The 27,958-nt window shown below is 52.7% G+C and overlaps 2 protein-coding genes across 3 annotated transcripts in view; one reads left to right on the forward strand and one right to left on the reverse strand.

Moving 5' to 3' along the window:
* Positions 1 to 18,790, forward strand: part of NCAPD3 (non-SMC condensin II complex subunit D3) — a 43,932-nt gene extending 25,142 nt beyond the window's left edge. The window contains exons 22-35 of one of the 2 annotated variants that reach the window (XM_077306590.1): positions 662 to 778; positions 1,500 to 1,738; positions 2,885 to 2,964; positions 7,666 to 7,803; positions 8,421 to 8,554; positions 9,047 to 9,246; positions 10,025 to 10,135; positions 10,745 to 10,921; positions 11,220 to 11,377; positions 12,384 to 12,514; positions 12,616 to 12,690; positions 14,883 to 14,957; positions 15,077 to 15,134; positions 16,045 to 18,790. In XM_077306590.1, coding sequence (XP_077162705.1) covers positions 662 to 778; positions 1,500 to 1,738; positions 2,885 to 2,964; positions 7,666 to 7,803; positions 8,421 to 8,554; positions 9,047 to 9,246; positions 10,025 to 10,135; positions 10,745 to 10,921; positions 11,220 to 11,377; positions 12,384 to 12,514; positions 12,616 to 12,690; positions 14,883 to 14,957; positions 15,077 to 15,134; positions 16,045 to 16,156 — 1,805 coding nt within the window. In that variant the 3' untranslated portion in view covers positions 16,157 to 18,790. The remainder of the gene's footprint in view (positions 1 to 661; positions 779 to 1,499; positions 1,739 to 2,884; positions 2,965 to 7,665; positions 7,804 to 8,420; positions 8,555 to 9,046; positions 9,247 to 10,024; positions 10,136 to 10,744; positions 10,922 to 11,219; positions 11,378 to 12,383; positions 12,515 to 12,615; positions 12,691 to 14,882; positions 14,958 to 15,076; positions 15,135 to 16,044) is intronic. The other variant, XM_077306591.1, reaches the window with a different exon arrangement.
* Positions 18,791 to 20,525: 1,735 nt separating this feature from the next.
* Positions 20,526 to 27,958, reverse strand: part of JAM3 (junctional adhesion molecule 3) — a 33,572-nt gene continuing 26,139 nt past the window's right edge. Inside the window, exons 5-9 of the mRNA XM_077306592.1 lie at positions 27,237 to 27,439; positions 25,934 to 26,033; positions 25,702 to 25,831; positions 24,139 to 24,193; positions 20,526 to 23,170 (exon numbers count right to left, since the gene is read on the reverse strand). Coding sequence (XP_077162707.1) covers positions 23,135 to 23,170; positions 24,139 to 24,193; positions 25,702 to 25,831; positions 25,934 to 26,033; positions 27,237 to 27,439 — 524 coding nt within the window. The 3' untranslated portion in view covers positions 20,526 to 23,134. The remainder of the gene's footprint in view (positions 23,171 to 24,138; positions 24,194 to 25,701; positions 25,832 to 25,933; positions 26,034 to 27,236; positions 27,440 to 27,958) is intronic.

The following is a 27,958-nucleotide window of genomic DNA, read 5'->3' on the forward strand; positions in this document are numbered from 1 at the left end:
GATGGATTTGAATGAGGAATAAACCCAAATAAATCAGAATCACAGAGAGCCGGAAGAGATCCCAAAGGGCCATCCAGTCCAGCCCCTCACCTTCTTGGGAACTTAGAAATTGCACACTCCTGACCCTGACAGGGGCTCATCCCATCTCCTCCTGAAAACTTCCAGTGAACGAAACCCTCCTCGGCTGCATAGTCCATCTACAAACAGCCCTCCCTGTCAGAAAATACTTCCTAATATTTGAGTAGAGCCTCTTTTCCCGGCTCCTAGTCCTTGTCCCTAAAGCTTCAGCAAACAAGTTGGCCCCGTCTTCAACGTGCCTGCCTTTTCCGTCGTTCAACACAGCTCTCCTCTCCCCCCCTGGCCCTCCTCTTCTCCAAGCGACACCTAGCCATCTCAACCACCCCACGTACGGCATGGATCCCAACCCCTCAGCCACCCCAGTCGCCCCTTTCTGAACACGCTCCAGCTTGTCTATATCCTTCCTGAACTGGGGCAGCCAGAACCTGTGCGAACTTTCTGAAGAGCTTAGTGGGAGCCAGGGAAAATGCAGGCAGGAGCCATGGAGCCCAGGGACACCGCCCTGGAGAACCCTGACGTAAGGACTTCCCTCCCCTTGCAAAATGTAATCGGTACTTCCTTGGCTTTCGATTTCCTATTCTAGTGTCAAGTCCTGCAGGTGATGACGACGACGACGATCGCCCGGCAACTCAGCCGTTGTCCCAGTTCAGAGGCTCCGTGATGCCTCCTGTGGTTCGGGCACACGCCTTCATCACCCTAGGTAGGTGGCAGCATGGCTTGGGCACACGCTGTCCTCTTGGCCCCCTTCCTGGGAATCAAACCCTGTTCTCCAGATTAAAGTCTGCCGCTCTTCCCCACTACGCCACGCTGGCTCTACGCTCTATTACCACCTTCTGCCCTACTCAGGAAGCCCGGGGGAGACTGAGATGCCGAAAAAGCCCACGTGATGTATCCTTGGTGGCTACAGTGACTTGCAGAACCTCCGCGTGGTTAGAGCTGCCACCCATGCTGTGATTAAGTAGCTGGCGTGCTACGCTTGTTCATAGGATCCCACCCTTGAAAGGTGGAAGGAAGCCGGCCATCTAAAGCCCCATTTGTCAGTAGTGACCATCCTGTGCATCTTTGCTCATGCGCATGCATTTGGCTGTCGAGGAGGGTGTTGGGGAAAGCAAAACCTGGGACCTTCTGCATGCCAAGCAGATGTTCTGCCGCTGAGCCCCTTGTCCCTAGTGGATGTGGGAGTCAGCCCAGTCAACAAATTGTCCAAGTCAAGTCTGTCTTGACTTCTTAGTCTCACAATGGCTGTCCTGGGTCTCAGGTCAAGGTCTTTCTCCCCCTCGACTACCTGTACTGTTAACTGGAGAGCCCAGAGATCGAACCAGGATCATCTGCAAGGAACCAGGATAATCTGCAAGGATCCCTGGGCTCTCCTCTGAGCCCCAGGCCCTCCTGCTCACTGTCCCTCTCCGGTTCTGTGGCAGGAAAGCTTTGCCTGCAGCACGAGGACCTGGCGAAGCAATGCATCGCAGCCCTGGCTCGGGAACTGGAGGTGTCCACGGACATGGCCATCCGCAACAATGTCGTCATCGTGATCTGCGACCTCTGCATCCGCTACACCACCAGGGTGGACAAGTACATCCCCAACGTCTCCGCCTGCCTAAAGGACCCGGAGCCTTTCATCCGGAAACAGACGCTCATCCTCCTGACCAACCTGCTCCAGGTGAGCGCGGCAGCCGTTGTGCTTCTTTGATAGCCACGTCCCCAATCATCTGCTCAGGTAGCTCTCGCAGTGTTGCGGCTGAGAGGGATAAGCACAACCGTCAGCACTATAGAAGTAAAGTTCATGAGAAATCCCAGGTTTCATGTTTCAAAGCAGGTTTCTAGCCCCCATGGCTGAGAAAATAGGCTGGCTGGTGTTTTACTAAGCCATTGATTGAGAGACATCTTGGCAAGTCCTCTGGCTGTGGAACTATGTAAGGCAGGGGTAGTCAAACTGCGGCCCTCCAGATGTCCATGGACTACAATTCCCAGGAGCCCCCTGCCAGCAAATGCTGGCAAGGGCTCCTGGGAATTGTAGTCCATGGACATCTGGAGGGCCGCAGTTTGACTACCCCTGATGTAAGGCTTCTGCTCAGGGCTCTGTGTTCTGCCTTCCAGAACTAGCCAAACTGGAATATTATTTGCAGGAGAGCTAACATGGTAGAACTACCCAATGCAAATTCAAAGAGGCACCCAAGTGTTCAGTGTCCCTTATCTTTCAGCTGGAGAAGGTTTATTCTGTTGTGGTGCAGAATGTGGATGGCCGAGGGATGGAATTCTAATTTAGTGCCAAGTGCATACAGTGCCCTGAATCGAGGGAAAGGACAAGATATGGATTAATAATCCGTATTGCATCATTTAGAGATGTAAAATTTCTGGAAAACTGGAAATTCATTTTGAGAGGGGAATAGAAATTTTTAGGGGTAACGGCATGTATGTGCAATTATTGATTCTGAACCTACACCACTACTTTGAGAATCTAAAATGCATTAAGTATAAAGGTATCCCCTGTGCAAGCGGCGAGTCATGCCTGACCCTTGGGGTGACGCCCTCTAGCGTTTTCATGGCAGACTCAATACGGGGTGGTTTGCCAGTGCCTTCCCCAGTCATTACCGTTTACCCCCCAGCAAGCTGGGTACTCATTTTACCGACCTCGGAAGGATGGAAGGCTGAGTCAACCTTGAGCCGGCTGCTGAGATCGAACTCCCAGCCTCATGGGCAGAGCTTCAGATAGCATGTTGGCTGCATTACCACTCTGCGCCACAAGAGGCTCTGTGTTAAGTATAGTTAACCCGAATTCTGCCATGTATTCTCTCATTTATGTTAGGAGGAATTTGTCAAGTGGAAAGGCTCTCTGTTCTTCAGATTCGTCAGTGTTGTGGTGGACCCAAACCCGGATATTGCCAGGTAAAGGACCCTTAGTCCAAAAGAGAAATTAATCAGAGCTGAGTTCTTTGTCCATCTTCTGGGTATTGAGGGAGTAGATAGGAATCTAGGACTTGATTACCCTCAAAATCAGATTTTTGGAATAGGAGGGGAATTATTTTGCACCAGCATCTCCAGTTGTGTCAAAGGGAGCACATGAATCACACCTTGTTGACAACTCCAGCTCTCTCTGTTTTGCAAGCCAAGTTTCTAGGCCTCTGTGTCTTAAAAGTCTTAGAGTGCACAATTACTGAAACAAAGTGTGAGTCCAGTGGTACCTTTAAGACCAACCAAGCTTTATTCTGGGTACATGCTTCCGTGTGCACGCACACTTCTTCAGATATGAGAGGCGGTGTGGTATCGTGGTTAAGAGTGGCAGCCTCTAATTTAGAGAACCAGGTTTGATTCTCCATTCCTCATCTGCATGCAGCCAGCTGGGTGACCTTGAGCTAGTCACAGTTCTCTTGGAGCTGTTCTCACAGAGGAGTTCTCTGAGAGCTTTCTCAGCCCCACCTACCTCACAGGGGAATTGTTGTGGGGAGAGGAAGAGAAAGGTGTTTGTAAGCCACTCCGGGATTCTTTCAGACCATGAAAAGCAGGGTATACTTTTAACCCCCCCCCCTCCTTGGTGTAGTGGTTGAGAGTGGCAGCCTCTTATCTGGAGTGCTAGATTTGCTTCCCGCTCCTCCTCCACATGCAGCCAGCTGGGTGGCCGTGGACTAGTCACAGAGCAGTTCTCTCAGAGCATTTTCTCTTAGAGCTCTCTCAGCCTCACCTCCTGCACAGGGCATCCATTTTGGGGAAAGGTATTTGTAAGCCGCTTTGAGACTTTTGGGGGGTTGTGAAAAGCAGGGTATGAAAACCAACTCTCCTTCTTAAACTGCTCTCACACTTTGTTCTGCTGCTTCAGACCACACGGCAACACCTGGATCCGTATTCAGAATGTCTGTTTGCTTTAGTGCAGAGCTTTGATGCTAAAGGTTTTTTAGTCCGCAAAGCCTTAGGACCTGTGATGTCTGCAACGCAAGATCCACTTGCCCAAGCCCTTTACTCCTTCCATCTAATTGCTTTTGGAGCGACTCATTCAGGAAATACAGCATAAGAATTTAAAATCTAGGGAGGAAGTGGGAGCTGATGAGAACCCCAATATCCCTCTCATCATTCCCCCCCCCCCGTAAAGACCATGAATATTGGTTGAAGTTGAAGCCTTCAGCACTTGGAGCTCATCCCATGGGAGATTGGCTTTGAAACAGGGGGCAACGTGGGAATCGTTTCCTGAGAGGCAGGCCTGAAATGACCGGGATCATCTCTGGCACGTGGCCTTTCTCACAGAGCCTTAAAGTTGGTCTTGCTCATCTTTTCCAGCAGGTGGCAATGTCACCACACCCTTTGGGGGATTATTGGCTCCGCAGAACGCTTGCTGGAAAACTGCATGTCCTGTATATTTAAAAAAAGCGAAACCCAGTAGTTCTCTGCTTCATTTATGTCATTCCTCCAAGAAACTCAGGGCAGCATGTGTGTGTGGGGGGGGGGGGGGTGAGGGGCACACTCATGCATTTAAGCAGCCATTCTCAGGTCTTGCAAACTGAGGCTTCCCTTCTCCAATCGGTCCATCTCATGTTGAGTCTTCCTCTTTCCTTGCTGCCTCCCTCTTTCCTTAGCATTATCGCCCTTTCCGGTGACTCTCGCCTTCTCAGAACTTGTCCAGGAGCACGATAGCCTCAGTGCAGTCTTAGCTTCTAGGAGAGCGTTCAGGCCTTGGGAGATCTCAGGGCAGTGCTTCTTTGGCAAACAATGAAAAGCAACACCTCAGCCAATTCTGAATCCCATGTATCCATCGGTGCCAAAATGACGCCTGAAACATGGGCATTTCTGTTTGGATGCTTGCAGCAAGATCCCACAAATTGATGGTAAGGTCCCCAAATGGGAATGGAGATATTCCAGAAGCCTGCCAGGTGCACTTGCAGCTGCCACAGACTATGCCAGCAGCCTGAGCTGCAATGCTCTCAGCAGCTCTGTAAAGGGCGCCTGTCAATCCACACTGCCTTCAACTAATTCACGCTGCCTCCGCCCTTTGAGTCTGGACCCCACTCTGTGTTCGCTTCCTTCCTGATTTCCTGCTGCTTGCCTTAATTTGGGCAATGTCTGCAAGATTAATTTTTTCACAGTCAGAGTAGTTCAGCAGTGGAATAGGCTGCCTAAGGAGGTGGTGAGCGCCCCCTCACTGGCAGTCTTCAAGCAAAGGCTGGATACACACTTTTCTTGGATGCTTTAGGATGCTTAGGGCTGATCCTGCCTTGAGCAGGGGGTTGGACTAGATGGCCTGTGTGGCCCCTTCCAACTCTATGATTCTGTGATTAGTTTAAGGCAAAGGTCAACTCAGAAGCATTCTCCCCCCTCCCCCATTCCTTTCTTCCACCGCACTGAAGGCATGTTCTATGGCGGCAAAGGGCTTGGCGTGCTTTCTTTTAAAATTTTGGACCTTGAGGCCCACGGTGCAACCAGGTAGCACACAGAAGCAGCAATTGTACGACTTACTCACTGGGGCTTCGGAAACTGAGCGGTAAACATTTAATTGCTCTGTGAATCAGCAGCCGCTTTAGAGCTAGGCTGGGTTTATTCTCAGAAGCTCTTTTCCTTTTCTTAAGAAGAAACAAGCATTATTGGTGGAAAAATGCCATTGAGTATCCCATAGATAATCTTCTCCGCAAACAGAGAACAGGTCCTGGAAGGGCACAATTGCCAGTCACCTCGCTTGATCCCAGTCCACACTCCTAACCTTTACACGAAAACTGGCTCTTTTGGTCCAAGGCAGCTTTTGGTCTGCTGTGGCACGCTGTCCAGAGGCAGACAATTGCTGTCTGATGCCAGCCTCTAGCGCTCAAAGATGCATTTCCTCTGGGCACAAGGTCCCTATTTCCTCAGCCTGCCTAATAGCCATCAGTCCAGTATTTTGCTCGACCCACCTAAGCTAATCGGCTGCTCGACATTCGGTGTGAAAATATTTTATTACTTTCGCTTGCCTTGACCTGGAGGGCCCAGGCTAGCCCAATCTCATCAGATCCCGGAAGCTGAACAGGGGTCAGCCCAGCACTTAGATGGGAGACCACCAGGGAGGTCCAGGGTCCTTACCCAGAGGCAGGCCATGGCAAACCAAGGGCCAGTGTGCTGTGCTGGTTAAGAGTGTCAGACCCAGGCTTGTGGAAATCCACACCTGACGTGACGGTAAAGTGGAGGAGAGGAGAACAGTAAAAGCCACACTGACTCTCCTCAGCCTCTATGCCCTGTTGCTGGACTGCCAGAGAAACTGGCTGGCCATTGAGGGAGACAGAGATGCTGGACTTCTGCTGTCCTTAGGAAGGCCTTCTCCACCTACACCCTGTTGTTGGCCCTCCAGGGGAACTGGCTGGCCACTATGTGAGACAGGATGCTGAGACTTTTTACTGCCATGCTTCTCATTCAACGCGGCCCACTTCCCCACCTTCTCCCCCAGCGTAGCAGCCCGCTCTGTTCATTGTAGGGATATGGCAACGACCGCTTTCTCCACCGCCGTCGAGCGGCATCGTATCTGAGAGCTGCCCCTGCTGCGATGGAGGTCTCAATAAAGGCCCACACGGAGGGGGTCCCTGCAGCTTTTTTTTTATTAGCGGTGTGCTTAATCGCTGCGGGATCCCAGTTCAGACGCGGGCAGAGCCGACCCGCACTCCTTAATGCAATCTCGTTAGCACGAGCGACTGCTGGTTAATTATTGCAAGCACTGTAATTACTGTCGGTGTTTACTGTTCAATTGTTTTATTTCTCTCCTTAATTATGTTGAATTATAATTAGAAGCAAAATTGCAGGGTGGGCCCTGCAAGGAGTCCCGGATAAGGAACTGGCATGCAAAGACGGTCCACGTGCTGCTTCAGCCTTGGCTGTTCGACGAGGCTTGGAGAGGGGCCGTCACACCAAGAAGAAGAAGAGTTGGTTCTTATATGCCGCTTTTCTCTACCCGAAGGAGGCTCAAAGCAGCTTACAGTCACCTTCCCCTTCCTCTCCCCCCAACAGACACCCTGTGAGGTGGGTGAGGCTGAGAGAGCCCTGATATCACTGCTCGGTCAGAACAGTTTTATCCGTGCCGTGGCGAGCCCAAGGTCACCCAGCTGGATGCATGGGGGAGCGCAGAATCGAACCTGGCATGCCAGATTAGAAGTCCGCACTCCTAACCACTACACCAAACTGCCTCTCTTGATCCAAGGCAGCTCTTGGTCCGCTCTGTGCTAATTTCCACATGTGGAGCAGCACTCCACTGGTCAGGGCCTTAGTACGGCAGGCTGCCACTGAGAAAGCATGCCTGTTTGTCGGTTTGGCACCTAGTTCTCAAGGGTCTGGAAAGGGTTAAGCATCAGAGTGGTGTGAAGTGTACTGATAAAGTAGCTCTTGCTCTGGAAGTGTTGTGTTCCATCACACTTATCGGGTAATGGAAGGATATTGTGCCATTGTTGTGCTAGTCCCCACCTGGAGGTTGGCAACCTAGCTGCTTATGCTTGGGAGAAAGGGTTTAAGTGTGTTTTGCCGATCTTTGAGTCACTGCCGAAGGCCACGTTCCTAACCCCATCAGCCTATATTCAACTCAAAACGTGCCCCTGAGATCTGGAGCAGGCATTTGGAAACGTCTTTCCTTTCTCTGCTTCCCTCCCGCAGCCTCGCAGAGTTCTGCTTGGTGCATCTCCTGCTCAAGAGGAATCCCACCATGTTCTCCCAGCACTTCATCGAATGCATCTTCCACTTCAACAGCTACGAGAGGCACGAGAAGTACAACCGGTTCTCCCAGAGCGAGCGGTCAGTGATCACGCCCCTTTTAATGTTCGCGGCTGTCACTCCCTCTCCCCCCCCCACCCCAGTGACCAGCATTGGGTTGGGGGAGGAGGGTGGCCTCTCTTGGGGTTTTCACAAATCCATAAGCTCTCCCTGCCGGTCGTGCGAGGAGCATATAGCAAGGGCTTCCACTTCTCTTCCCCTTCAAGATGTGAAAAATATATCAGGGGTCTTCAACAAAGTGACCACTGACACTGCTTCTGGCATTCGCCAAGAATTTTTAGAAAGTGGGCAGGGCCAGGTGGTGCTTTTGCCCAGCAAGGCTTCTGATTGGCCACTGGAGATGTTGATTGGCAGAAGGATTTTCACTGTGCAACTGAAGGTACACCCCTGCTGCCATTCTGTGGCTGTGCCCATCAGAATTCCAAAGGTTCCCACTTGGTACCAAAACATTGGAAACCCCCCGAATGTCCCAGAAGCAGACAGCCTCTGAACCAAGCAAGGGTCTCTCTGAGTCCTTCTCCTGGATGGCAAAAGTGCCTTGGCCCTCCCTCCTACCCCAATTAGCTCCTGAACAGGTGAGGGAGGCTTAGTAAACCTCTGTCACCACCTGTAGTGACAATAACGACCGTTTGTTCCAGGGAGAAAAAGCTCTTTTCCCTGAAGGGCCAAGCTAACCGAGGGAAGCGGATGCAGATCTACAAATTCCTCCTGGACCACTTTACGGATGAGCAGCGGTTCAACATCACCTCTAAGATCAGCCACAACCTTTTGGGTATGGCAGTGGCTTTTGATTCATTTGACTTAGATTTCTGTACCGCCATCTGTCAAAAGGCTTGTGGTGGTATAGAAACTGTGGTTCACCAGATGTCTCTGGTCAAACCAGTGATCCATCTAGTCCAGGGTTGACCAAAACTGGCTCTCCAGACGTCCATGGACTTCCCCTGATCTAGTCCAACATCCCATTGCAAGCCCCTAGTCCATGGGCATCTGGGGAGCCATGGTTTGGCCACCCCTGTTCTAGATGGTCCACTGTTTTGACCCACTAGAGCAGGAGTAGTCAACCTGTGGTCCTCCAGATGTCCATGGACTACAATTCCCATGGAAATTGTAGTCCATGGACATCTGGAGGACCACAGGTTGACTACCCCTGCACTAGAGTTCTCCCTGTGTTCTTAAGAGACCTTCTGTTTGCACAGAAGACTCTTTGCCCCTGCCCAGAAGCTGGAGGCATAACCGCTGCCTCTTTCTCTGCCGCCGCTTCCAGCGTGCTTTGTGGACGGGGTCCTCCCGCTCGACCAGGAAGCCAGCGAGCTGCTCTCCGACACCTTCGAGATCCTGAGCTGCAAAGAGATCAAGCTGTCGGCCATGAGATCCAGGCCGGAGGAGGACCTCCTGCCGGAGGAGGACGAGATGGCCATGGCCGATGCCGTCATGCAGGTGGCCCAGAAGAAGCTCATCTCGCAAGTGAGTGCCACCGCTCCTATGGGAGCCTGCCCAGCACAAACATGTATTCCAACCTTGTTGATCTACATATTCATTTAATGTATACACCGCCCCTCGCTATGATGTCTCAGGGTGCTGCCAGCAGCAAATGTCTGTAACGGCTTGGGCAACCAGAAGCTATGAACTGTTTCCAGGTTTCTGTGCAGTTCCTCCCACAAGTGCCTCATAGGGGGATTCCCAACCCAGGTGTCCATGGACCTCCAGGATTGCACAGGAACTCCAGAGGAGATCTGCAGCTTTCCCCTCCAGCCTTAATTAACTCTGCCACGAGCTAGGGTACTGGCCACTTCTATTGCTCCCCTCTCCTGGGAGGAGGCGAGCTTGCATGCCTATTCCTGCCTTAAGCTGCTTCCTGTCTCCCCCCCCCCCCCCCCAGTTCTCCTCAAGCTTGCCCGTTAACGCAGGTGGTGATGTCTCTTCCAGTGATGTGTCACTCCTGGGCTGTGCGGCAGGGAGGCGTGGCCAGCCAACATCACTTCCGGGGCTCCTCGAAGTCCGAAAAATTATTCAGGGGTTCCTCCGTGGTCAAAAGGCTGGCCTCGTGTGCAACCCTAAACATAGCTTGCAGATTTTTCAACTGCAGTATGCAAAAAGGCTCGCAAACACAAGTACTTGACGTTGCTCAGACATGATCATTGCAGTCTTATTAGGACGGGATACCATTCTTTGCATTTCTTCCTGTACCTTCAGGGGAGCCGCCCCATTTACCTGAAGGCGGGTCTCCTGATTCACCCCACAGGTCCAAAAGAAGAACTTTATTGAGCACGTCATCCCGATCATCACTTCGCTGAAGTCCTCGCTGGAGCAGAGCAGGCTTCCGGCTCTGAGGGACCTTATGAACTATCTCCGGGTAAATGCTAATGTTGGCACCATTCATTCATTCATTCATTCATTCATTCATTCATTGCCCTCCTCTCCTCAATACGTAGTACCAGCTGTGAGGGCAAATTTTGCAGTTTTATTGAGGGTGGGATTGTTGCAGTTTTATGCATGCTTCCCCCCCCCCCTCCTCAACGAGGTCACGCTACCTTTTGGACTTCTGAGTCACTGTGCCCACAAGGTACCCTGACCCTGATGGACCGAGGGACTGATTCAAAAGAAGGCAAAAAGAGGCCTGGAGCTCAGAGGTAGGGCAGGTGCTTAGCATGCAGAAGGTTCCAGGTTCAATCACCTGCATTTCCAGCGAAATAATTGGGTAGTAGGTAATGGGAAAGACCTCTGTTTGAAGCCCTGGAGAGCCGCTGCCAGTCTGAGTAGGAAATACTGACCTTAATGGCCCGAGGATCCGGTTCAGTCAAAGGCACCTCCATGAGTCACAAGTGATCAAGGAGCCAAAGCCTGTCATGTGCCAAGTTCTTTCAGCCTCCCGCTCGGGCAGGACAGATGTGGCTGCCAAGAGCAGAGGCACAAAACCCAGCCGAGGGGCCTCCCACGACCCCCCTCAATTTGTGTCCTCCAGGAGATGATGCAGGACTACCGGAATGAGATCAGAGAGTTCTTTGCGGTGGACAAGCAGCTGGCGGCCGAGCTGGAGTACGACATGAAGAAGTACGAAGAGCAGCTGCAGATGGAGCGGGAGCAGAGCGCGGGGCTGCTAGGGGAGCCGGAACCACTCCCTATGCAGGTGGCAGCACAGGTAGCAGCACCCACCACGGCAAGGAGGTACCCACAAGGCCGTCCACCACAGCTGCGGGCCTCTAGGCGGTTCCCAGCAGGCGGATCCCCCTGCAAATCTAGTGGTATCATTAGAAGAAGGCCTCCTCCTGATAATGTGGACCTTTCTGAAGGTTGGCCGATGGGTTGCCGGGCAGGGAGGCCAGCATCTATGGTGTTATATCCTGGCCTCAGCCCTGGGTCTGGCAGAGCAGCAGAGTGGCTCTTCTCTCCCTCGAATGCCGAGCCCTTGAGAACGCCCCGTTTCTCCTGTCCAATAGCAGAACCCCAGCTCTGAGAGGGCAGCGCTTCCCGGGGACAGACACGAGGCAGGTTCTCCAACCGCCCGAAGAGACTCCGCACCGCTGAGAGCCGCTCCGCCACCTTCAGCCATTGGGTTTCTCACGCCCCCGGCCAGAATCCTGAAGCCCAAACCCAGGTATGGAGCACGGAGGAATATGAAGGTGGAGATCCTTGTTTGAATCAGAAGAAGAGTTGGCCTTTTATATCCCACTTTTCATCACCGTGTTGTTGTTGTTAGGTGCGAAGTCGTGTCCGACCCATCGCAGCCCCATGGACAATGATCCTCCAGGCCTTCCTGTCCTCTCCCATTCCCCGGAGTCCATTTAAGTTTGCACCGACTGCTTCAGTGACTCCATCCAGCCACCTCATTCTCTGTCGTCCCCTTCTTCTTTTGCCCTCAATCGCTCCCAGCATTAGGCTCTTCTCCAGGGAGTCCTTCCTTCTCATGAGGTGGCCAAAGTATTTGAGTTTCATCTTCAGGATCTGTCCTTCTAAAGAGCAGTCAGGGCTGATCTCCTCTAGGATTGACCGGGTTGTTCGCCTTGCAGTCCAAGGGACTCGCAAGAGTCTTCTCCAGCACCAGAGTTTAAAAGCCTTAATTCTTTGACGCTCGGCCTTCCTTATGGTCCAACTTTCGCAGCCATACATTGCAAAAAGTTTCACCCCCCTAAGGAGTCACAAAGCGGGTTATAATCGTCTTCCCTTCTTCTCCCCACCTCAGACAACCTGTGAGGTAGATGGGGCTGAGAGAGCTCTAAGAGAACTCTGGAAACAGCTCTAAAAGAACTGAGTGGCCCGAAGTCATCCAGCTGGCTGCATGTGGAAGAGCAGGGAATCAAACCCCATTCTCCTGATTAGAGGCCACCAGTCTTAGCCTCCACACCAAGCTGGCTCCCTCATATCTGGACCTGACCAGCCCCCAGTTTGCTGCTTTAATCACTAGACTGTTATATTGTCATTATCCATTTGACATAGCTATTGAGTTCTTGCTCCCTACGTTTCACATGGACCGCCCTGAGCCTCAGGGAAGGGCAGTATATAAATGTAATAATAAATTAAATAAATAAGTGGGACTGTCCCTTGTGCTCGGCCCTCGCTGGCCAAGTTAAGGCCTAGCAACATTTCTGCCGCTCTCTTCCTAGGAGGATGTCCCTGAACACCTTCGCCATCCTCAACTCGGCTAAAAAGGCCATGGAGGCAGCTAGCAAGCAGCGCAGCAGGAGCCTCAGCGGCCGGCCTCTCTCTCCAGGGAGTCAGCAGAACAGTAAGCAAGGTGAGGCGTATTCACTAGCAGGCGGTCTTTTGCCTGGCCCTGGCCCTGGCTGCACTGCTGGCCACATCTTGCACCTTTTACACTTTTCTCATTTCTTCTAGTGACTCTTGGCAGCCTGTCCCAGACGTCCTCTGAAGGTCCCGTTCTACACGGCCGAGCCATCAGTACTCCAGAGAGTAAGTTTCCCAGACTGGTAAGCTGTAGGTCCACCCGAGCTGGGATGGGCAAGTGGTGGGAAAGAGTGGCTAGGGTTGACTTTGAGGATCATCTCCTGCTTGGAAGGGGGCGAGGCTGTAGCTCAGTGGTCGAGCATCTGCTTGGCAGGCAGAGGGTCCCAGGTTCAATTCCCAGCATCTCCAAGTAAAAGGACCAGGTAGTGGAGATTCTTCTGTGTGTTCAACAAGCTGCTAGCTGTATAAAACCTGCAGATTGGCATGAGGAGAAGAACCAGATCCATATCTCCCCACTGCGCCAAAACCAGGTAAAGCAATACCCCCTTACGGCAAAGCGGTTGTTATTCCCCAGCTTGCTCCTTCCAAAACATCATGGCTGAAGGGATGCACTCATCCCCACCAATCCAGCAAACCTCCGTGGCAGCCCTCTCCCCAGAAGCATTCTCTCCATCCCAGAAGACAAAAGCTTCACCTCACCCTGCGTCCCAGAAGCAGCCATGTTCACTGTCTTATGTCCCATGCTCATCCATCAACCTGCACATTTCAGTTCTGATTAGGGCCCAGGACTCAGAGTCCCTTATTTTGCTACAGTGGCCATTGCTCAGTGAACAACTCAAGCTGCATGCGCTCTCCAGGTCCGGGATTCATTCCCCATTACCTCCAATTAAGAAAGGATCCCGGAGGACAAGCATCCGTGCCTGAAACCGTGGAGGCCACTGCTGCTTTGAGCAGAAAGCACTCGGCTGGCACATCAGCAGCCGACTCGTCAAAGCAGCTCCCGTTAGACTTGCAAACAACCCTGCTCAATGCACTGACTCCAGGTTTTTTCTAGCCCTCCCTCCTGCTTGGGTCTGTCAGTTGTTTGTGACACACGAACAGCCTGAGAGAAACCTTCCCGAGAACCAGATCTCTTATTTAGCAATGCTTCTGGTCACCCGGAGGCGACCGCGACTCGCCACGGGTGACCAGGCTGATGGCCGTTTTTCGAATCTGCGCTTGTGGAGGAGCGACAGCCAAGCCGGCTGCGGATGCCCTAACCTTGCGTGCCACCCTGTAAAACGGCATCCTTTTCCCTGCCTCGGTCCGGTCGATGCCCTCGATATTAATACCATCTGTCGTCTTAACTGCTGTGCTGAAAGTCTCAGGATGCCGTGGCTGAGAAAATCTTGCCTGCCTTTCGGCCTGGGGGGATCGTGCGGGTGCTCCACTCAAATGACATCTGCGGGAGGGAGGGGGGACGCTAATCCCACTCTGGGGCCGGGGTTTAAAATCCTTGCTCGCTTCCTTTGCTCCGTGCCTCATCATTGCTGCCTGGCCCGGATTGTCCGGAGCTGTCACACAAGGATGGGGGGGGGGGGGGAGACGACCGTTTCTTTTTCTCCTCCGTCACCAGCCCTGAGCGCAGTTCAGCACTGATAACCGCTGCCGTCAGGGCCATCGGCGTGCCGTGCCTCCGCGGATAAGTCCCGGCCTCCCTCACCGTCTCAGCTTCCGATTTCCAAAGCACAAACGCTGCAGAGCAAGCGGGAGAGGATAAACTCCCTGACAGCCGCTCGGGACCGTCAAGGGACGCAGCCTCAGCGCTTCTGACATTCAGAGCCTCACGGGGCCGCCACCGCCACACGCGTTGCGTTAGTAGAGGAGCACTTAAGCAACGTCGTGTGCAGCCCTGCTGGGTCAGACCGGGACCTGTCTAATCAAATGTCCTGCTTCAGAAGAAGAAGAGGCGTTTTTTTATAGCCTGCTTTTCACTACCCGAAAGAGTCCCAAAGCGGCATCCCATGGCCTTCCCTTCCTCTCCCCATAAAAGTAGGTGGAGCTAAGAGAGCTCTAAGGGAACTGCTTTGGAAGAACAGCTCTAGGAGAAGGGTGACTGGCCCAACTGGGGAATCAAACCCAGTTCCCCAGATTAGAGCCCACTGCTCTGAACGACACCACCACGCTGGCACAGTGGCCGACCGGAAGCAGGGTGTAGAAGCCCAAGAAGCTGCCTCCTGTGGTATTTTCCACATGCAAGCACTCAGAGGTACTCTGCCCAAGGTCACCCATCTGGCTGCATGTGGGGGAGTGGGGAATCTAACCCAGTTCTCCAGATTAGAGTCCACCGCTCTTAACCAGGACACCTTTATTTCCCTTCAAATTTGCCACCCGTAAGCCAGCTAACGCAAGGATGTGTTTGTGTGTGTGCTTTCCAGAGTCCATTAACAACGTGACTTTTGGCGCTGGGGTCAGCTACATCAGTCCCACCGACACGCCCGCTTCCGCTCAAGGTCTGTCGTTTTTGGTCCTAACGTTACAAGTCGCCTTTCCTTGCGGGGGAGGAGGGTATTCAGTCTTAAATGGGGAAGGTTTGAGCCTGGGCTGACCTCCACCACGGTTCTGCTTGCAGAAAAACAAGCCCCGGACCAGCCAAAAGAGATTGTTTGTTTGGCAGCTCCCGATGAGCCGTAAGTAGAACTGATCTTGGAAGGGTGGGAAAGCTTCTTGCGCCTGTCCACTGCCAGCAGGATGCATCCAATGCACATCGCAGGTTGTGAGGTGCAGGGAGCGCATTTTTCAGAGCCGCAGGTTTCCGAATCGAGCAGTATCCACCCTCGGTGCCAGACAGCCTGGCCTTTACTTTGCCGCATGCCAAAGGGCCCTTAAGTGGCCTTAAGAAGGGAGGGAGTGGTGACTTCTGCTAGCTTCTTCCTTCTCACAGCAGACCCCTTCCCCAGGTTTGCTCCTTGGGGTACGGTGGCCCCCAGCAACCACTTCAGAACACGAGAGAAGACCTGTTGGGACAGGCCCGTGGCCCATCCAGTCCAACACTCTATTTCACACAGTAGCCACAACCCAGGTGCCGTCGGAAGGGCCATAAGAACATAAGAGAAGCTCTGCTGGATCAGGCCAATGGCCCCATCCAGCCATGAAAGCACCGTTTCTGTGGGCCTGTCCTTCCTCCTCTTGTCCCTCCTCACTTCCTTCTGCCCCAGACCCACATGCCTCCTTCTGTACGTACAATTATTTTAAAATATATAGAATCAAAGAAAGAGTTGGAAGGGACCTCCAGGGTCATCTAGCGCAACCCCCTGCACATTGCAGGAAACTCACAGCTGTAAAAAAAAAAACCCAGTTCCCTCCCACCCACTCTAGAAACCCTGCCGTGGGGTTTTCAAGGCCAGAGATGTCCGAGGGTGGTCGTCCCTTGCCTTGCCTCTGCATAGCGACCCTGGTGGGCTTCCTTGCTGACCTCCCGTCCAAACCTTGGCCAACCTGCTGCAGAGATTTGATGAGGTCGAGCTCGCCTGGACTCTCCAGCCCTTTGAGCCGCCGCCAGCTGTCACTAACGCTTGGTGTCTTTGCATGACCCTGTAGTTCATCACAGCCTCCGCCGTGGAAGATAAAATCTCCCGGGAAGAGGAGCGGCACTCTTCGCACAGGGCTGAGGAAGTTCAGCTCCAAGACCCCCCTGAAGCCAGCCAACTGACGGTGCAGCGTCTGCAGGAGGCGAAACCTTGTACAGCAGCAGAATCATGGTGTTCAGGAAGTGTGTCCCTTTCCCTCCCACCCCCCCCCCCCCACGCCCTCTCGGAATCTCCGCAAATAACCGCTTTGATCTGTGTAAATACTTTTTTCTAGCTTTGATATAGCGATCTCGCTTGGTTTCTAACTTGCACGGGAAAGATCTCTGTTTCGGAACTGTTTCTGATGCAGCTGGGCCAGCGGGCACGAGGTCTGGCCGTGTCACACACACTTCCGCTGGTCTCAGGCCGGAGCTGCTTTCAGGCCTAAGGGCTCAGCCCGTTCACAGAGGAAACTGGTTTCAGGCCAACAGGGCAGTTCTGTTAGTTGTGCCTGGCGCTGAACAAAGGTCAATCGTGTGTAGAATCTTCCCGTGCCTAGCTCAAAGCCTGCGCTCGCTTAATTTTCATCCTTGGCACACACCCACCCACCTGTGCCCGGTCAGGTACCAGAGAGAGAGATAGAGAACTTTCCATGAGCTGTGTGCACACCAGAGCCTCAGGTGTAACTCCCCAAACCGTGATCTGGTGCTTCTAAGGTACCATTTCCAGCCGCCGCCACCCCTTGTGCCACCTGAAAAATCTCCTCCCCAAAGTTAGGAGAACCTCTTTCCCCAAAAGGAAGAGTTAGCCAGTGCAGGCAGGAGGTTTTCAAATGGCTAGGGAAGGTGATAGGCGTGGCCGCAGAATTGTTAGGCTCCAAGCTTGTGTTTCTCCTCTCAAAAGCCATGTGATTGCTCTGCCTTCCCATGTACTATTCATGAAGCTGAGGCCCCCATCCTTTCCTTGAACGGGAAGCAATTATGGACCAGAGAACCCAAGGCGAGGAAGGCGCGGCCCAACCTTCATGCCTGTTTCTCTACACCGACCTCTGTGGTTCTTGCCTGCCTAGCTTATTTCCTGGTGCTGGGCCAGGTTCTTAACTCCAGCTGCCCCGAGCATATGCACAATAAATAAAAGAACACACCCCACGGACAGCCTCGCTTGTTTTCACTCCAAACTTCCCTTCTTTTTGAAAGTCTCTCCTTTCAGCCCGCTTTGCTCCCTCTCTTGCCAAAGACGTTCGTCTCCACCGTAAAGATAAACAGCCAAAGATTCGGCGGTAGTTTTACTTGGCAAAGAGGCACCACTGAAACTCGGAGGATCTTTGGGTGGGTCCAGGAGTGGCTCAGGGGCTGACCCGATTTTCAGAGTGCAAACCGCCGAGAGTCAGCATTCTGTCCATCAGGTACGGAATCTTGTTTCCAATTAAGCTTCAGGGCCAAAATAGGAAGCCACATGGCTCAGCGTCAGAAGGCTCCCAGGGAGCCTCTTGGAATCCTGAGATGCCTGGGAGGGTCGACTGCGGGACTTTCTGAGAATGCAGGAAATGCTTTTCTGGATTAGATCAAAGGGCAAGCCATGTTCGTCTTATATTTGTACTAGCAGAAAAGCCCGTTGTATCCCTGAGTACAACAGGCGCTAGGCCACCACCACCCCTGCCCCAGGCAGGCCAGCCATGGACTGGAGAGGCCTTGGTGGGCCTTTTTGGGGAGGGGGAGGGGGGAGGCACTGGCAGGCAGTCTGCTTCCCCTGCTGCCCCAGCAGCTCCGGCAAGGGAAGGCCTCGGCTCCTGCGCCCTGCTTGGCCCAAACTGCTTGGTTAAGGCGTGAGACAGGATGCTAGTCCAGATGGAGACCCCTATTCTGTTTGTTCGGTTTTTTTAATTGAAAGCAAAGATTCTAAAGTGGAATTCCGCAGTCCATCCCCCGTTCTGCCCCTGTTCATCCCTCTCACTGAAGCAGCATGTCCGGCGATAAAACTTGTCCCTGGATGCCAGATTTGAACTGGGCAGTCCCTGACCGGAATGTCACAGGTGCTTTGGACACGCGTGTCTGAGCCTCAGAGCTCCAGTCTTACTCAGTGGAAAGCCAAATGCACGTCCTTTGCCAGAGGGCAGTGGGGATTACAAGATGGTGTACAGGAGTTGTTTTGAATGCTGAAGTGCTACCTGCACAGAATGTGTAATTACTGCAATTCAAAAATGTATCTCCACCAATGGCCTTATTTGAAATATCCCTCCTGGCAAGCAAAGAGCAGCATTTTTACTGCACAGAAAGGCACCACGGGAGATGATCTTGGGTCAACTACGTTGCACTAAGCCAGTGAGAACGCAAAGGGCTGCTTCAAATGGATTTTCAACTACCAGGAGAGAGCCCTTTAAATCCGCCCAGGAGACGCTGCTCATGAAACAAGCCCAGTTCCACAGTTGGGCTTCATCCCACCACTTGCAGCCCAGTTGAGCTTTGGGCCAGGATCCAGAAGAACTTCATGTGTCGCCCAGAACTGCACACGAGCTCGCCCAACCCCGACAAGGACAACACCAATTGTCTTTTTTTTTAATATTTATGTAAAACATTCTTGGCAAAGTGAAATGCAATACATTAGTACAAACCGGTCCAATGTTTACAGTGAGTTCTGTGAAGTTATTGCCGGGGCAGACTCTGGCCTGAGTTGGAGACGCAGTTAGTGCATCGTTGAGTCTGGAAGGAAAGCCCTGTTCCATGGGGGGAGCTTCCAGGAGAAAGGCCAGCAGCGTCCTGCATAAAGGGTGGGGTAGGCACACGTCCACACAACCACCTGCATTGCCATGGCTGCCCTCTAAGGCAGGGGTAGTCAACCTGTGGTCCTCCAGATGTCCGTTGACTACAATTCCCACAAGCCCCTACCAGCATTTGCTGGCAGGGGCTTGTGGGAATTGTAGTCCATGGACATCTGGAGGACCACAGGTTGACTACCCCTGCTCTAAGGAACCCAACTGGTATAATCCAGAAGGCACTTCCTATCTTTGTCGCATCTCATTTAGCGATGAGAAATGCACCACGGCATGCAGAATTGAGTAGTCCAATGACAGATGGAAGGTGGAGGGATATTTTCTTTAATGCCACCTAAAAAAAAAAAAACTCTGCATGAGATCAGTTAGGGCATCACCTTGGCTGATACTGTTCACTGATGTGTCCACTGACTAGCTGCAGGGGACTCTGGATGGGGAGCTAAAGTGGGGTTGTGGGACACATAGACAAAGCTGCATGCTCCATTAATCGACTGCCTTGCTCTGCACAATGTCGGCCGGCCGCAATACCACAGCATGAGAAAAAAAAGCATGATAGAATGTGCCACTGTGATTGCATTTTTAATGCTGTCTTATTGCTTACCCTCCTTGCATGTAATAAGCTAGCAATTCAGGGAGAAGCAGAGCTTGCTTTCACACAGTGGGGCCATGTGCGACGGCAATCAGAAATGCCCGGCCATCCACGCAGCAGGGTCCTAAATGAGCTAAGGCAGACTCTACAGCAGTCTCCTAAAGAAGTGCATTGCCAACTCACGTTTTGTGGTCCTGTTATTCCCGAGTTTAAGACTACTCGTAACATCGCAAAACGCTGAGCCTCAAGCCAGGGCCTCCCTGTCCTTCAGTTCTAGTTCTGAGCGCCTGCTTCCAGCAGTCCTCAAGGCAGCACAGAAAGGAAGACCGTGAGCAAGACAAGGCAGAGGGGGAATCCAGTCTTGAGCCACTGGAGCTGACGGGAGAAGTCCTTTGGCAGTGGGCAAAAAGGTCTGCTTTGGTCGAATGCCTCTCAGAGGTAGCCAGAGAATAAAGGAAACCGGGAGGGTGGCAGGAATTGCCTCCTCCCTGGACGAGAGGTCAGGCAAGGGGGCTCTTGGGCCTTCCTTCCAGCTAGCAACAAGATGCACCAACACCATCTCCAAACCCCCGGTCGGGGTGGGGAGGCAAAAAGAGAAAACACACGGTACACTGGCTACTGCAAGGCAGATTAATACTGAACACAGACAGAGTCCAAAATCAAGAACGCAACCGGAAATGCTGTATGCATTCCAAAGTTAAGACCGTCAAGAAGTGTCGCCGGGGAACAGCGTAACGGAAAAGGGTGTTATGTCTTAAAACCCCTTCAGTTCTTTCCCTGTCCAGCACGGACCTGAATTGCTCTTGTAAACACACGGTCATGTTTCCAACTGGCCAATAGCTGCCTCCAACCAGGATGGTGCTGTTTTTAGGGAATCCACTCCTGCATCTTTCACTTGCTGCACCCTTCTGGGCCACAGTGGGAGTTTCTCAGGGCTGGAACTGGAAGACTTTCAGCGGAAGTGACCAGAAAGGCCAAGGAGTTAAAGGGCTTGGTCTGCTCCTGCAAGTGCGGAGAATCACTGAAACCCTGTAAAACTCTGTAAAATAAAAACCCTCTGGCCACGATCCAAAAGTCTCCTTTAGGCCTAGGATCCAAGAGCCACTTGAGGAGCACCAAGGAGGTTGTGCACAATATGCAAATTTTAAAAATGTGAAAAATTTATTGGTTAAAAATAATTGTAGTCCCCTTTTGGCTCAGGGCCAGAGCACAAACTGGTTTTCCGAGAGCAGCTGTGTTGGTTTGCAGGAGCACAGACTACTGGCACCTTCAAGAAAACCAAGATTTTTTTCAGGCATGAGCTCCCGGCATGGGAGGGCTGCCCCTAAGCATTTGTCCTCCGCTCTCTAGCCAGTCACAATGCACAACAAACTCCTGCATTGCATCCCAGTCCTTGTCCCTTCTTTGCCACATCTCTCCCACTTTCTGACTGGGATATAAAGACCCAGGGATCGTCATTCCTGCTTGGATCCAATGAAGAACTCAAAAGCTCATGATCCTGAATATCTTGTTGGTCTCTTAAGGCAGGGGTAGTCAACCTGTGGTCCTCCAGATGTCCATCGACTACAGCTGGCAGGGGCTCATGGGAATTGTAGTCCATGAACATCTGGAGGACCACAGGTTGACTACCCCTATTTAAGGTGCTCCTGGGTTTGAGCTGACCTGTAGCACAAACTGCGTTTGAAGAGATGCAGGAAGGACTGGGCATGAGAAACTTTTACCTTATGGCAGGGGCAGTCTCCAGATGTTCATGGACTACAAAGTGTTGCTGGCAGGGGCTTATGGGAATTGTAGTCCATGGACACCTGGAGAACCACAGGTTGACTGCCCCTGCCTTATGGCACACACTACGAACTGCGCAGCTCTTTGGATCCTGGCCTGCCTCCTTTTACCGTAAGAGGGGGAGGCTTTTTCCAGCATCTCTTTCTTTGGTGAGAGAAAACAGGGAGAATAAGAGACTCCTGTGCTTGTTTGGGGGGGGGGGGTCTGTCTGTGCACCGCTTGCAACAATACTGATAAGGTTTGAAGCTTCGTAGGAACTCCTGCCTGGCATTTAAAAAAAAAAGATCATAATAATCAACCTCACACGCATAAGTCACACCTTTTAAAAAAGAAAAAAAAGAGCTAGATTATGACTCAACAACACCATTTGGCCTACCAACCCATTTACATAAATAGAAATGTTAACCACTTTTTAAGTAATCAAAATATATCTTTGCAAAAAATTTTTAGAACGTGGAATTCTACAAAAGGAGCAGGGACAATAGAAAAACCTTTGCCGTTTTCATTTTCGTCTCAGTGTCGCGTTGGAATTTTACGCCCCGGTCCACTAGCAGGTTCATCTTTCCTGGGGAGGACGGGGTGGGGGGGGGGGGTGCGATGTGAGCAGAAGAGAACGGAGGGTGCGGACAGAGAAAAGCGAGGTGGGAGAGCAACTGCCTTCAGGAGGCTGGTGAGGGAAGAATACCCTGGCGGGGTGTGGATCAGGAAGTTCACAGTGGGGGGAACGGCCTCACTTGGTCCCACTCGGGAGGAGTCTATGAACAGACCCCTAATTGGAGAGTTCCTGAAGCCAACGGGGGACGGGGGGGAGCACGGCGGCTGTCGAGGAGGAGCCAAAGAGGGATGCCCTCCAATTCCACCGCCCTCAGATTCTCGTGTGTTTCGGGAGTAAGAAGCACTTGCTGGAAACATTTTGGATGGATAGTGAGCCTGGCTGAGCGCTGGGTGAGGATAGATGACCACCCGTTCCCTTCTCGCAAAACTCGGACACTGGGCTCCTGCAAGAGATGTCTCAGGGTCAGGCCACTGTGGGACTCGGGCCCATTCCCCAGGGGTGCCTAGGGTTTCTGCGTACCAGCCCCCAAGCCACCCAGCTACAGGAAGCATTCAGAGGGAAGGTGCTGGGATTGGTTTGTGGCTTATGCCTGCGGATAACAACACAGCATCCTTTCCACTGCGTTACGTCTGCCTAGAACCATCAACCTAGAATAGGCTCTCCAGTCTAACTGGCTTTGGGTGCCTGGCAACGTCCTTGTCGGGCGTTTTGGAGAAGCGTCCCAAGTGGCAAGCAAGCTTCTGGGTATCCCCCCCCCCCTCTATATATATACTGGCATCATTGTGCTTTTAATACGGTTACGGAGGGCGGGGAGACAGAGGATCCCAGCAAATCATGCTGGTGTTAAGGGGAGCTTTCGTCATGAAATCCCAAGTCAGGACTGGCAGTGGGGTTGCACGCCTTGTCCGTCCAACCTTCCCTCCTACGGCTATTGTGACCCTTATGAAGAAGCAAAGGCAGAGACCAATTTTAAGAGCGTTGCCCCTCGTGGAGCTTAGAGACCCTGGCACCTTTGTAACCCTGTGTCAGACAGAAGGCAGCCCCCCCCCCCCCGCAACTTCCCGGGGGAGCCTGGAGGGCGTGGATCCAGGTAGAGACGTGGCCGCTCTGACGCAATTTGTTCCTCCGGCTGAAGGTTCAAGCCCATCCGGCGGGCCGGGGCGACGTGTTGGGTGACCTTCCAGGAAGAAAGAGATCGATTTTGGTTGTGTCAAAAAATCACCGCTTGGCTTTGGCAGGACAAAAATAATAATGAAAAGAAGTTAAACCGAGTCCAGGCGCGCGTACGGTCCGGCCTCGCTCTGCTGAACGGCCCCGGCCGCGCAAACGTTTGTCCTCTGCTCTTGCGGGAAGAGTTCCAGACGGAGGTATTTGATTTCCACGCTCCATTCGGGCCGGCGGATGACGTCCGGCTTCTCGGCGGTTCATATGACGAACGAGGACTTGTGTCGGAAGTCGCCCTGCGGCGGAAGGGCAGAAACGGGCGTAAGGGGACCTTTTATGGGTTTAAGGGCAGGTTCTCGAACTGGGGGTGGAAAGTGCTGATGAGGCCAAGCGACCCTCTCTCAACTTCTTTACCATTGGGAAACCCCTTAAACGTTCTTCAGGTTTCGCAGGACACCCCCCCCCCTCCTCAGGGCACTCCGCTCTGCGGGTATGAATCTGCAGGGCATCCCAGGCCCCCGGGACATTCGCCTGGCCTCGACCAGGGCCAGGGCCTTTTCGGTCCTGGCCCCAGCCTGGTGGAACGAGCTCCCGGAAGAGCTAAGGGCCCGGCCAGAGTTATCAGCTTTCCGCAGGGCCTGCAAGACGGAGCTCTTCCGCCAGGCGTATGGTTGAGGCCGGGTTGAGGTCCCGGAGTTATCATCAGTGGATCGCCTAGAATTAGAACAAGACCCTCGCTCCTAAGGAAAGAGCTCTGACTGTGGGCAAGGGAGGAGGGACAGGGAATCAACTCCATAGAACAGCCAGCTTTTAATGTACTGGGGATTCTGTGGGTTGGGTAGTTTTATTCTTCTTTTATTTTATTCTGTTATTGTAAACCGCCGTGAGTCTTTGAGAGTGGCGGTAAATAAGTCAAACTATGAATGAATGAATGGATGGATGGATGGATGGATGGATGGATGGATGGATGAATTAATGAATTAATGAAAAGTGGCACCACCTTGTAGAAGACAGTAGGAAGCATAGCTGTGGACACCCCCACCCGAGGCCCCTCCCCTTCCCATCCCCTCCAGGCCCATCGCTGGCCATTCTGGGAGGGGGTGGGCAGGTCAACATGATCATAAATGGCCACCTGGGCCAGGTTGCCACTATCAGATAATATGGGCAAATATGTATCCCTGACTCCCCCCCCCCCCCGATCTTATTTGTCACATTCATTTTTCCAGCATATACACTGACCTCCAGCCTCAAGGGGCCTTCTTACCTCTTCATCTGTGTGGATGTAGTTCACCCCATCAGGCTTGGCCGGCGTCTTATAGCTGAAACAAGGGAAGACAGAATTTACTGAGGGGAAGGAGAGGAATCTCTTGGTTATGCCACCCGAGCGTGTCAGTCCTCAAGACCTAATGTTGTTTGTATTTAAGAAGGAGAAGAGCTAGTGTTTTATACCCTGCTTTTCACGGCCCGAGGGAGTCCCAAAGCAGTTTACAAGCACCTTCCGGTGGGGCTGAGGCAACGCTAAGAGAACTGTTCTGTGAGAGCAACCTTAAGAGAACTGTGGCCCAAGGTCAACCCACTGGCTGCATGTGGAGGAATGTGAGGTCAAACCCAGTTCTCCAGATTAGAGTCTGCCGCTCTTAACCACTACACCACGCTGATGTCGCCGGAGTCCTGTTTAGTTAGACCACTGATTCCCAATTTTCCTTGCTGCTCTGGGGATTCCCACTTCAGGCATTCTGATGGTTCCTTCAGCTTGGACTCTGACGCTCTTAGCACACAGCAGTGGTATAGTCCTCGTGGCAGAGTAGGCTGTACCACTTGAGACCGCAATTAAAAGATACCATTTTTCAATGCTCCTCTACCTCAACAAGAAGCTAGGTGCAGACAGCAAGCTAGTGGTAACAGCTGGACTGCACGCAGGCTGAGTTTGTCCTCCATTAATTGCAGGTACTAAAAAGCTCTTGGCCCTTTGCTCTGCAGCCTGAGAGCTATTGTGGTGTCTTGGTTAAGAGCAGCAGCTTCTAATCCAGCTCCGCCTCCACATGCAGCCGGCTGGGTGACTTTGGGCTAGTCACAGCCCTGATAAGTTCTGTTCTCCCTGTAACTCAAAGCAGATTATAGAATAATGAAAGAAAGAAAAAATGAAATCGTACAATATAAGACTTACGGTGAGAAACGCACAAGGGCCGGGCATACAAAAGGGTCCAAAGACAATGCAATCACCAGTGAGGACAGCAACCTGCCTAAGGCACAGCTCTGTCGGGGCCAAGGCAGAATGTGGAGCTGACAAGGTGTAAGGCAATGCAAGAACAGCCTTACTGTGCCGACAGTAAGTGCTGAGACCAAAAGGAATCGCTCCAGTGGACGGCCGACCTGTTCTCATAGAGAATGGGGCTCTCCAATGGGGACTTATCTTTCTCCAGCCGCTGCCCTGGTATCTTTCCTTTTCCTGGGGGGGGGGGTCATTTCCTGGCGTGGCTAATTTTAACGGCGGGCTTTGGCTTCATCTGCGAGAACCATCAGAACAGGATGAGAACCAGGGTGTGAAAAGGCACTCTCGTCGCGGAGAAATTCAGACGGCGGCGCGCAAAAAGCCCCATGAAGACGGACAGTCTGGGCTACAGCGTCTCTGACATGCTACAAGACCTCAAATGCAAAAGGGAGCGTGGATCTCCTGCCTCGTTGTGTACATGTCCCCCTTTTTGCCATCAAGTCTCAGGGGATGTGCGGTGACCCCATATACCCTGAGAATCTTGGCTCATTGATTTGGATACAGACAGACTAGTCCCACCTCCCTGATTTCCCAGGCGGCCAACTTGGAGCCTACCTGTTTCCATTCTGCTTGTTGTTGACGAAGAGCCCTTTCCTGTAGGCACAGCAGATTCCCACAGTGATCAGAGACAGGACCGTAAGGACCACCAAGATGCCCCCAACGATCCCTGCGATGTTCAGGTCATCTAGAGGGGGAAATCAACAGGATCAGGGCTCATTTCCTGGGGAAAGCACGGCAGTAGAAAACGTCTCCCGACCCCCCACCCCCGTCCAGCCCAGCCACTTACAGACTTCCATCTGCTGTTCTTCACACTTGGCAGACCCCACATTATTGGTCGCTATGCAGTAGTAACGGCCCGTGTCTCCCTTGTGTACCTCTGTGAAGACCTGCAGGAACAACAGCCACACTGAGGGTTTGTCTCTCTCTTAAGTTTTAAGTTTTTTTACATGCAGCAGGTCAAGAGAGCTCTCCAGGGCCCATCCTGCTTCAGAGCGCAGGCTGGCCAGAGCATATGCTTGACAATCAAGACAAAGACTCCTTGCATGCAGAAAGCTAGCATATCAGGAAAGAAAGGCTTGAACGTAGCCGCCATGCTGCTTTTCTGAAGGCAAAGAGTTTTCAAACCTGCTGCTTCACTAGGTTGGATGCGGCACAGTCCCTAGAGCAGGGGTAGTCAAACTGCGGCCCTCCAGATGTCCATGGACTACAATTCCCACGAGCCCTTGCCAGCATTCACTGGCAGGGGCTCCTGGGAATTGTAGTCCATGGACATCTGGAGGGCCGCAGTTTGATTACCCCTGCCCTAGAGGGTTGTTATCGTGCAGCTTTTCCAAGTATGTAAATGGTTGCCCTTCCTACCAAGGGAGAACTTAAAAAAAATAACAATCTGATTGGATGGGCATAGAGCAGTCCAGAGAAGCATGTTCCTCCAGTGAGCTGGGAAGACAGTTCAGGTACCCTCCCTGGTGACTCATGCTGGCACCTATGAATTCCTATAAATAGCGGAGCCTCAAGTCCGGAGGAGGCGGGAGACCAGCCACCTGGAAAAGTCTCTCTCTGAAAGGTTGGCAGAGACGACAGCCAGGGTCACATGCAAAGAGCTGGCCTTCCCCCGGGGCTGCTTCAGGCCAGGCGTGTTCGATGGGGACAAGGTCCAAGGTGGGCTTCCTGTCCCTTCCTCGCCCTGTGCAATAACAAGGAAAGGACCTTTGGCTGAAATGCCTCAGAGATTCGGAATTGTTGGTTTGCTTCACTAAATTCGCTTAACGGAACCGGAGGCCGCTTAATGGAGCCATTCCAGGCAGAGTCCGGCTGGAGGAGCTCCACGCAGAGCTGCGATGGGAGGCAGCTTCAAATGTTTCATAAGCAGCGGTTGCCAAGCTCCAGGAGTGGCCAGGAGACAACGGATCCCTTCCCCGAGAGCAGGGGTAGTCAACCTGTGGTCCTCCAGATGTCCATGGACTACAATTCCCAGGAGCCCCTGCCAGCAACGCTCTTTGTTGCTCCTTGTGGGCAGGAGAGACGGAGGCCGGCTCACCCCCCAAACCGCTCCCCCCATCCCCTCTCTCCCTCCCCTAAGCAGGACTTACCAGAGTGCCTGTTTTTGAGTTCACAGTGAAAGAAGAGTTCTGGAACTTGGGGTTGGACTTGGAGTCGGACGGCAAAGAGTCAGCATTGCGGTACCAGCTGTACGTCGGCTCCGGGAAGCCTTCCTTCTCCTGGCAGTGGAGGGTGGCAGATTTACCCACGGGCACCGACGGGGGCACTCGGCACTTTGGGGCAACGGGTTTCACTGCAGGGGGGGGGGAGCATGTCAGTCAGACTGCTTCTCTCTTTATCCCCAAATATCCCCCACCTGGGCATTTCGGTATCCCTTACAGCAGGCGTAGTCAACCTGTGGTCCTCCAGATGTTCATGGACTACAATTCCCATGAGCCCCTGCCAGCGTTCGCTGGCAGGGGCTCATGGGAATTGCAGTCCATGAACACCTGGAGGACCACAGGTTGACTACCCCTTACAGCAGCAGAAATGGCTCTCCAGATGCCCATGGACTACAATTCCCATGAGCATGCTGGCGGGGTCTCATGGGAAGGGTGGTAAATGGACTACCATTCCCATGAGCCCCTGACTGCGCCACACTCCTGGGAATTGGAGTCCAAGGACATCTGGAGAGCCACCGTCTGGCCACCCCCTGCCTCACAACGTGCATCCCTGGGGGAAAGAGTGCATGCCTCGTTGCCTCCATAAAAATCAAGCTGCAGGCGGGTGCAACCTCCATTCTCCTTGAGCTTGTGCGTGAAAGGGATGGTAA

Source organism: Paroedura picta, chromosome 12 (genome assembly GCF_049243985.1).
Source record: "Paroedura picta isolate Pp20150507F chromosome 12, Ppicta_v3.0, whole genome shotgun sequence".
In the NCBI taxonomy this organism is placed as follows: Eukaryota; Metazoa; Chordata; class Lepidosauria; order Squamata; family Gekkonidae; genus Paroedura; species Paroedura picta.